The sequence below is a fragment of the Neofelis nebulosa genome, chromosome 13 (genome assembly GCF_028018385.1).
Source record: "Neofelis nebulosa isolate mNeoNeb1 chromosome 13, mNeoNeb1.pri, whole genome shotgun sequence".
NCBI classification, from domain to species: domain Eukaryota; kingdom Metazoa; phylum Chordata; class Mammalia; order Carnivora; family Felidae; genus Neofelis; species Neofelis nebulosa.
Genome location: NC_080794.1, coordinates 79252413 through 79262885, shown reverse-complemented (window position 1 = coordinate 79262885; position 10473 = coordinate 79252413). Strand labels below are relative to the sequence as shown.

Sequence of the window (10473 nt, the reverse complement as noted above, 5' to 3'; positions counted from 1 at the left end):
ATGATACAGTCTCAGTAACAGTCCTGCTCTATATTATAACCTATAAATGTTCTGAAGGTGACCTAATCCAGATTGGATAAAAGATAAGCACCCAGTTCCAAGTCAAACCTATGAGATATTCAGATGGACTAAAACATTGTTCTGGATGGTGGAAAACTGCTTAGCAGAAACGGTATAAAATCTGACCCTGGAACAAGAGAGTTGGATTCATCCCTCAAATTGTTCCACCTAGTCAGCCTTTCTGTTACACACACACACATGCACACACACACACACATGCACATCAAATACTTTTAAAGCCCTTTGCTTTGGTTAGCATACATTAAATAAGTATACAGGGAGAGACTACTAGATCCTTTGTATGGGAAAAAAACACAACCACTAAATGTTTTTGCCAGCTGCCCACCAGTTTAATGTCCTCCAAATGAACGTATATATCAGTTCCAGAAATATTATAATTCTAATTCCTTATTATTTGTTAAGAAATTCTCCATCTTGGATTTTAACTGAACATGAAAAAATGTTAGCATGTTGACAAAGTACAAAGATACTAAGTTTACGTAACTATGATAAATCTTACTTCCAATAATATTCAGAGTTATCCAGTGTGTGTTAACCTGTACATAAATCCATATAAGTTGCAATGTTCTAGGAGATTTCAGAAAGGCTCATGATGACACAATTGAAACTTGAAGATAAATATCTAAGTTTCACAAAACTTCTTCCCAGAACCGTAATCTTTGCTCTTCAGTAATTTTATATATATGTAAATTTATTTTATTTTGTATGTAAATATATATAGAGAAATAAATCATATACAAATTAGTATGCTATATATATATATATGCTACATGATATAACTTAAAAGAATATGTTATAAATTGCACATAGTATGTATTATATATATTAATAGCATATATAGTATAATGAGAAAGTAAATAGTATATATAAATTAATGAGTTAATAGATATTATATAGCATAGCACACATGATATATATGTATCATTCATAATATATATTATATGTTAAATTTATTATGTAACATATAATATACAATACATAATATTATATATAGTATATATTTATATATACAATAATATACATTATATAATATAAATGTATATAACAGTTATAATACATAACATATAATATAAATATATATAACATATATTATACATAATATAAAATATATAACATATGTGTATGTTATATATATATATGTATATATATATATGTATATATATATATATATATATATGTATAGTAATATACTTATTAAGGGCTTTGAGAACTCTGATGATGGAAAGAAGCTCAGTGGCACAGAAAGATTATGACTTGTCAGGATTACAACTCCTTAGTTGTAGATCCAGGATGAGAACACAGATCTGATGCTCAGACCCCTAGATTTTCCACACTACTATTCACAAACTCGTAATAATTTCAATGTCAGCTGTCAGAAAGAGGCACAATTATGAAAAAAAGTTCCCTGCACATGTATACAGGAGACCTACAGGGATATCTCTGCAGCATTGTTTATGATAGTAAAAAATTGGAAACAATTGAAACATTGTTCAGAAAGAAAAGAGCAAATGAGACTTACTCATCTTGCCCAACACCATATAACAGTTAAAGTACATGAATTCACACTCCGGGCATTAACATGGGTAAATTTTTTAAAAATTTTTTAATGTTTATTTATTTTTGAGACAGAGAGAGAGCAAGAGCAGAGGAAGAGAGAGTGAGAGAGGGAGACACAGAATCCGAAGCAGGCTCCAGGCTCTGAGCTGTCAGCACAGAGCCCGAAGCGGGGCTCGAACTCACGGAGTGTGAGAGCATGACCTGAGCTGAAGTCGGACGCCCAACTGACTGAGCCACCCAGGTGCCCCAACATGGGTAAATTTTGTTGAGGGAACAAAAATCACACATTAATAGTATGATAGCATGAGGAGGAAATTAAAAGACATCCACACGAAACTTTCTGACGTGTAAATATCTATTCTGGTCCATAAATTCTTGTCCTCCTCGGTCTGCATGTCTTTGTAGCTTGAAAAAGTTGCAAAGAATATCAATAGAACTTATGTTTATTACTACAAGTGAAAAGTTTAAGTCTTTCCAAAACCACTTATATGTAATTTCTTCCAAATCCTGGGCTGTTAGTGTCAATTTCCTCATGTAGAGTCTGTTAATAAAAGTTGTATTTACTTCCTTTCTGTGATGATCATTTTCATTTGGGAGAGAGACTCTCCAGACATTTTGAAGATTTTTTTTTCTCTTGAATTAGAGGATCCTTTATGAATAAGTTACATAGAAAGGGAATCTGCTTTAGTGTGTTGACTGAATTCAATTAGAAAATTAAAATGCAATTTGCTTCTTTGTGTTGTGGACGTACTACTTAGAATTATTAAATATTATAGAATGCTTTAGTGATTCCTATTATAGACTCTTATTTTACAGATGAAGAAACAGAGGTCCAAGGAAGGAAAATTACTTCCCTAAAGATATGTAGCTAGTAATAGGCAGACTGGGGATTAAGACCCAAGTTGCTGACTAGAGCTCTTTGTTATACACCCCACTGCTTCTCATGCACTATATGCTGAATCCATATACTGCCCAATCCCAGAAGACAAATCCACCAATCCAGCGATGAAAACAATCATCAACACCTCCCAATAGTAGTTTATTGTGATTATAATTGTAAATCAACTTGCCAAATACTCTTTTATTTTTTGACTGATTATGTGAAAATTAATCTATGTATATATCTTCAACGTGATTCTGGAATTTTGCCATATGTATATATGTACAAGTTATCTATATATTTGAAGTGTGCGTGTGTGTGTGTGTGTGTGTGTGTGTGTGTATCCGAAGTCTGAAGATTGTAATGATACTTTGGAAAAGCTTCTTGCTGCCTTTATGTCTCTGAACCTCCAACTGAAAAATAATTAACATCTGTTACATTATGTATATGGGAATGACCTAGTGGGTTATTTAAACACTAAGAGCATTGTAATTGTCCTACAATAGATTTGCAAGTTGCAAGTTTAGAGATGCTGCTGCCCAAAGGGAAGAGTCTTTCACAGTGCTTGGAACAAGTCTCCCTATGGGGCGTTACTTAAAGGTGCAGCACTTAGTAAATATTTTAAACTGGAATCTTCCACTATTGGAGAATAAATACTGACTTTACTTTCTGGTCAAATTTTTCCTAATCATTGCAACTGGCTTTGTAACAGTTTAAAATGAGAAATTTCAGCATTTTACTCCTTTAAGCTGTGTTATTTTCCCAAGCCCTGGTGTTTGGTTTCCCAATACTAAATATTTCTGCACATATCATTAGTCATAGGATAATAAAAACAAGTGACTCTGTTCAACTCTGGTATGTTGTCTTTATGTATATAATCCTTCTTCCTTTTTTAAAAAAATTAATATTTTTATTTATTTTTGAGAGAGAGAGAGAGCGCGCGCGCGCGCGCGCGCGCGCGAGCACAAGTGGGGGAGGGGCAGAGAGGGGGAGACACAGAATCTGAAGCAGGCTCCAGGCTCCGAGCTGTCGGCACAGAGCCTGATGCAGGGCTCTAACCCATGAACTATGCAATCGTGACCTGAGCAAAACTCCGACGCTCAACGACTGAGCCACCTAGGCACTGCTCCTTCTTCCCTTCTTAAATTACCTTCCATGTGTATCTTAAAATTAGTAAGAGATTTTTAAAACTGTCAGACAATAAACATTTTGCAGAACCACTTTGATCCCGGATCTTATATAATTGCCGTTATTTTTCACTGTGAGCCAACCACATATTCGATCCAACGGACAAGTTTTTACTCTCTTAGTAAACAATTGAGAAATTTCTACAGGCAATCACTTCACTTTTACAATGTAATTCTGGCTTCTTTTTAGCTCATTTTTGTTGCTGTTGTTTATTTGCTTCCCTGGGGCAAAAATATGCTACTTTCTTATTCTGGCTTACGATCATTAGGTCGTAACTTCTGATCTTGCCAGATAGTAAATCTAAACAATTTTGGCCCTAGCTAGGTTTGGGGAAAACTCAAAAGAAATTTCGGTGCCACAGGAAGAGACGTTAGTAATTCCAGTTGTTTTGCTCTTGCCTTTAGAGTATTCCTTGAATTGTGTTGGAGTCTGTGGTTGTGTCGTTGTGAACTATGGCTGCTAACTCCTACCCTGGAGATGGCTGTATTTCAGAGATGAGTGAATTGATACTTGTAAACAAGTTGATAATCATTAATAAAGCTTACCAAACAATTTAAGCTCTTTAGAAACACACATCCACTATTACAATTAATTGCCTATTGTTTATTTAATTACAGACTTTAATAGAGGCATGAAGCCTTCTAAAAATGCAACTTAGACAAAATCCGAGCTTACATTTGTTTTCACGATGTTTATTTTGTTTCCGTGAGTTTCAGGTGTCAAATGATTTCTCCCTGGAGATCCTGGTTGAAATTCCACCACTGACTATTCAGTGCACTCTTTAAAAATCATTAAGAATATTTTTCTTTAACGTTGACAATGGCCTACTCTGGGATCCAGCTGCTATATTCACAGTATGATGGTGATTTTGTTTTATTTTCCACACATGGCCTTTTCATACACTGTGTCTCAGAGATGGAAAATTCTTTAAAAAAAAGAAAAGAAAAAGAAATCAAGAAAAAGAAATCCCACTTTTATAGCATGCTTTCTTTAGAATGACCTAAAACCAGGTCTTTTCTTTCTAGATGGTGTCCAGCTCAGGATTATTCAAGATTCATCTATAGTTTATTCCCCTGAAGATTTTGGTGGCAAATCTATCCAGTGCCTACTTCATGCAGAACTCACACCAGTCACTGTGTGTAAGCAGAACTAAAAAACTGGGAGTTTCCAATAGATGAGAGGAAATCTATAGACACTAGCAAGTGCCAGTGGGTGTCTGAAAGAATGTGCTAGAATCTGGGGTAGTCTTTGAGATTTGTGGTGTCATCCTTTAGAATTAGGACAATATCTTCTTTCTTCAAGATTAAAATAATGTATAAGGTCATCCCCTCCCTAACTAAAGTTTTTCGTTGGCTGCTCTGGTGATACAAATATATTAGGCCTTCACACGCCTCCATTCAAAAAACGTTTAATGAAAAGACCTTGCTTGTTAGTTTTAAGTGCTGCAGCTAGTATCCTGTAAATATGGGGCACTGAGGAATATGGACAATATCATGTCCTCAAATGGAAAAGTTGTAAACCTTGCCTAAAAATAATAAACACAATACCTTACTTTTACAGCCATTTTATTTTATTTTATTTTTACGTGTATTCACTTTGAGAGAGAGAGAGCCAGCATGTGTGAGTGAGCAGGGGAGGGGCAGTGAGAGGGGGAGAGAGAATCGCAAGCAGGCTCCTTGCTGTCCGTGCTGGGGGCTTGATGTCACAAACCACGAGATCATGACCTGAGCCAAAATCAAGAGTCAGAAGCTTAACCGACTGAGCCAACCAGGCGCCCCATTTTACAGCCATTTTAAGTCAGAAAAGTATATGCACATCTATCATATTGTTTGGGTCTCAAAATTAGTCCTATAAAGGGAGAAAAGGCAGTAAGTCATTCAACAGGTCAAGTACATACTGAATGTCAGCCACTGTGGAGGGACGATCCATGATACACAAGGCAGTTCAAAGAATTTAGAATTTCCTTGGGAAGGTAAAACATGAACAGAAAGAAATACAATACAGGTAGTATATGCAGGTCTCTTGTCATTGAGAAATTGAGGGGCAAAGGAGACTCGGTGCCACACTATGCTAAGAAACGTACATTATCTCAGAATACTCTTCCAAACTATTTTATTCACAATCAAATCAAATCAAAACCTATCTACAATCCAACAGCCACTTTATCTACAAGTTACGGACAACGAGTCGGAGGCTCCCAGAATCTCAGTTCCTTGCCTCAGGAGGCTAAGTGCCCATCACGAACACTATACTGAATTTCTGGCAAAGGCAGAGCGTCAAGGAAGGCTCCCGGCTCGTCAGCCATCATCCATACTTTCCCCACCAGATCAGGCTAGTCCAGAAAAAGCTCAGCATTAACAGATCCCCATTTTCTTCTCTTAAAAAAACCCCTTCCATTCCAGCAGCACTGGTGTCCATTCGGTTTTGCCCTAAGGCGCAGGTAAGGCCATAGTCTGTAGCCCTTGGTGAAGGAGAATCCTCTCTGGGTTTGGCTTCCGAAGTAGGATAGTCTAGCAGACTGTGCCCACGAGGTGTCCTTTTGACGTTGAACCCATACAGTGGCCAGCGGTCTTAGACACGGTCTTCTCACCCTTGAAGAAACTGGGGCTCGGGGCGGGGAAATGACTTGTCCAAGGTCACACAGGCTGATGGTAGCAGACATGGGTGTAAAACCAGGTCTTTTGACTGCAGCCCAGTGTCTCTCACGATCTTTATTAAATTCCTGTGCCGGTTTTGGAATCTTTTATCGGCTGCCCTCTCTTCTTCCACTGAGGTGGAGGGTGGGGGATGTGTTTCCAGTGAATTTGAGAAGAGTGGATAAGGGGTTGGGGAAAAGTGTGTTTTCGGTCAAGGAAGAGGGCCCATGCATCCCACCACCATTTATCTAAGGTCGGCTCGGTGCCGAGCGCCAGGCATCAGGCTACCCCCAAGACGGTTCCCAAAGATTAAAACTGGGTCTCTTCCTAGATCGGGCTTGCCCGGGCCTTGGTTGCCACCTTTCAGGAACGTTCCCTGGCTTCCCCAGCCGCCCCGTGCAGGTGCCCGCGTCCCCAGAGCCCAGCGCCGCGCCAGGCCGCAGCAGCGGGCGCGAAACCCAGGAGGAGCACTCAGCACTGGGAGAGGAGCTCGCGCCGCGCGCCCCCGGTCGCCACGGCAACCAGGGAGGCGCTGACCCTTGACCCCGCGGCCCCGCCCGGCCCCGCCCCGTCGCGTTCCCGAGATCAACATGGAGAAGGCCAACCCGGAAGTGCCGCCGCCGCCGCCGCCGCCGCCACCGCCGCCGTCGCCGCCCGCGGGGTGTTAGCAGCAGCCGGCCCGGCGAGGCCGAGCCCCGTGCCCGCCGCCCTGCAGCCCTCGGCCCGCCGGCGCCGGGGCGGCCGCGTGCCCCGTCCCCCGTCCCGCTCCACGGCCAGGCGGCCCGCCCCCGCCCCCGCCCGAGAGGAGGAGCCGAGGCGAGGGGGAGGAGGAGGGAGGAGGAGGAGGAGGAGGAGGGAGAGGGAGAGGGAGAGGTTTGCGAGAGGGAGCCAGGCCGCGCGAGCCGCCGGCGGTTCGTATTACCGGGGTCGGAAGGAGGAGTCGGGCCGGGCCCGCCGGCCTGCGCGGGCGGGCGGGGGGTGCGGAGGAGGCGGGGGCGGCCCGGCCGCGAGCAGGCAGGTGGGGTGGGGGTGGGGGGGCCGGGGGCTGCGAGTTGGGGCGGGCGAGCTCTAGTCGGCCGGGCCGGGGGCGCCCTCCCACCCCCGCAGCCCTCCGCGGGGCCCCGGCGGCCAGGCCTCACCTGCCCGCAGGCCCGGGAGCCGCCCGCCCCCGCCTCCGCCGCCGCCCAGGGCCCGTCCCCGCGGCCGGCGGCGCGTGAAGGTGCGGGGTCCTCGCGGAGGCCTGGGCGGCGCGGCCTGGGGATGGTGGGCCCCTGCGCTTCTGCGGCGGCGAGGGCACCCCCAGAGCAGCCGTGCCCCGGGGCTGCCCCAGCAAGGCGCTTGACAGTGAGCCCTGGCGAAGTTGGGCAGCTGTGAGTCTGCCCGTCGCCGTTAAGTGCCCTTAGGATGCAGCGATTAAGGAATTAGGCTCTCCCTCCGGGAGGGGCACTGCCTGCGCTTGAGAACCCGGTGCAGAGAAAAAGGACAGAATGATGCTGTCCGAGCAAGCCCAAAAGTGGTTTCCTACCCACGTGCAGGTCACAGTGCTCCAAGCCAAAGATCTGAAGCCCAAAGGCAAAAGTGGCACCAATGACACATACACTATAATTCAGCTGGGCAAGGAAAAGTACTCCACCTCTGTAGCCGAGAAAACCCTTGAGCCAGTCTGGAAGGAAGAGGCCTCTTTTGAGCTACCTGGGTTGCTAATGCAGGGGAATCCAGAGAAATACATTCTTTTCCTCATAGTTATGCACAGGTCCCTGGTGGGTCTGGATAAATTTTTAGGGCAGGTGGCAATCAATCTCAATGACATCTTTGAGGACAAACAAAGAAGGAAAACAGAGTAAGTTATATAATTTATTTTGAATTTGGGGGGAGATGATATCTTATTTATGGATTTTCTGTTCTTGGAAATTATTTGTGTAACTGGGGCTTTGGTTTTTGGACTAAATATGACGTAGTTTTGGGCACCACATTTGCACACATCTGAAGTCGAAGTAGCCCTTGTGAAGAAATATTTTTTAAATGGAGTCGTTAAGGATCCATTACTCTCATTTTGAGTTTAAGGGAAACATCTTAAATAATTGAATATTTTGCATTGAATTGTAAGTAAATTGACATTGTTTCACTACTCCTAGGAGGACTGGATCCCAGTGTTGACCAACTAAAACTTCATGTATGTGTAAATTGTTATAATCATTAAACATTACAATTTTCCAAGAATTGGAACATCAGAAAATTAAGTCTTCCAATATCAGATCACATATTGAACTCTGTCAGAAGATAAATTACCAAATTTAGAGCTCAGTGTTTCATTGCAGCTTTATAAACTTGGCCTTTATTTTAGCTCAACCATGTTTCAGGGTCAGTACAGCTTGATGGAGTCTAAAGCCGTTACAAGAAAAAAAAAATGAAAACTATGTACAAATATTCTCAACCTTCAATAGACACTAACATTTTTCTTTGAATTTACAACGTATTGGAGGGAGTGTATTACTTCGGAATTAGTTCTGTAAAGTCGGCATGTTTAGACTACGTGGAATGTTCTCAGATTGGAGACAAGGGTTCAGTTCTGATGAAGTGATTTGATGACCTTTTCAATACAAACATGACCTTTTACCTGTGACTTTCAAGCTTAGAGTAGATACGTTCTCATTTAAAAAAAAGGATAATATAATTTAACACTGGATGTTATGTCTCAAGTCGAGAAATAGTAAATTTCCAGAGATAGGTGTACTCACCCTTTCTTAAGCCTATAATTATTCTGGTCTGAGAGACCCTTAAGATTAATGGAATTAATGAGAGAAAAATATAGGTTGACTTTATAACAGGACTTCAAGTTTCCGAAGCAGCTTTGGTGTTTCAGTCATAACTGAAATTTATTTGCCCTTTTAAAAACTTTTTATAAGCATAACTTTCTTGAGGTTCATGTTAATTTCTTATATTTTTAGAACAACCGTGTCTTACTATTTTCTGTACATATCTTCCTGCAGGCTTCTCCTGGTTACAATTTTTATTTTTATTAAAAAATGTCTTTTAAATCGGAACTGTATGTAAGATTTAATATACGCAGGGTAAAAGGGTAGAGGGATAAGTACTGGGAGTGCATGAGGGAAAATGGTAAACATTTAAGCTCACCGAGAGATAACAGTATTTTAAGAAAAAGAGAAAGGGCTTAAAAACTGTAAAGTTGAATATATATCAGTGATGTTGATATAACTGTTTGATACCTACAAAGTGGTATTCAGTTTCCCCTGAGGAGTTCTTCATCAAATTTAAACTGAAAAAAAGTGGATAATTAGCAAATAATTTGTTTCAAATCACCAACTTTGGATGACACTCACTCTATAATATTTAAAGTGCTTTGAATGTAAACTTTTAAGTATATTATAACTTGAAATACTATGCTGCACTTTCGGCACTTTTTAGGTTATCGAATGATGTATTTCAGGCCTTCTCTCCAATATAAGTTTTCTGAGCGAAAGTAGGCCCAACTGTGAATTCGGAAACTCAGAGGATGAACTAAGCTTTTAAAGTTCCTTCTTGTTGTACTCTGTATCTTTGTCAGCATCCGAATGACAATAAATTTGATCATAAGCAACACTCTCTTATCATAGTCTCCCTACGGGAATTCTCTATTGCCACTACATAAAACTGATAAGAACTTTTAGGGGGAAAACGCTTTTAAATGTTATCAACAGGGCTTGTGATGTTTATTGCATGTGAAGCGATTTTCATATGTTATTAAATCCCGTTTTCTTTGTGGATAAATGAGGACCACGTATTTGATGAGATATCTTTATTGGTAATATTTCTGGGTTTTTAATATATTTAATAGCTTCCTTTTGCAGCACAGCTGTGCACGTGGCACAGTGAGCGATGAACTTGAGCCACCGGTGTATTGCAAGAAAGATATTTAATATTCTGCACAGTGCTGAGCCTTGTCGGCCTATCCCCAAGTGCTTTTTAGAAAACCGGTATGAGTGATGAAGGCCACCAGCTGATTTAGAAGTCCCATGAAGCTGCTGGGTGTGACACTTTTTACTCTTGACGCTGAAGACTAAGTATTTACAGCTTGCCTTCCAATTGTGTCATGATAGGGAGAGAAGTATGAAGGCTAAAACTCTTATTTTA

The 10473-nt window shown here is 41.4% G+C and overlaps 1 protein-coding gene across 5 annotated transcripts in view; it reads left to right on the top strand.

The window, feature by feature from the left end:
* The first annotated feature begins 7440 nt into the window (after positions 1 to 7440).
* Positions 7441 to 10473, top strand: part of RAB11FIP2 (RAB11 family interacting protein 2) — a 40348-nt gene continuing 37315 nt past the window's right edge. For 3 of the 5 annotated variants that reach the window (XR_009252672.1, XM_058697907.1, XM_058697906.1), the window contains exon 1: positions 7441 to 8182. Coding sequence is in view for 4 of the 5 variants with exons in the window: in XM_058697907.1 (XP_058553890.1) it covers positions 7830 to 8182 (353 nt within the window). In the remaining variant the exon portion in view is untranslated. The remainder of the gene's footprint in view (positions 8183 to 10473) is intronic. The other 2 variants (XM_058697908.1, XM_058697905.1) reach the window with 2 other exon arrangements.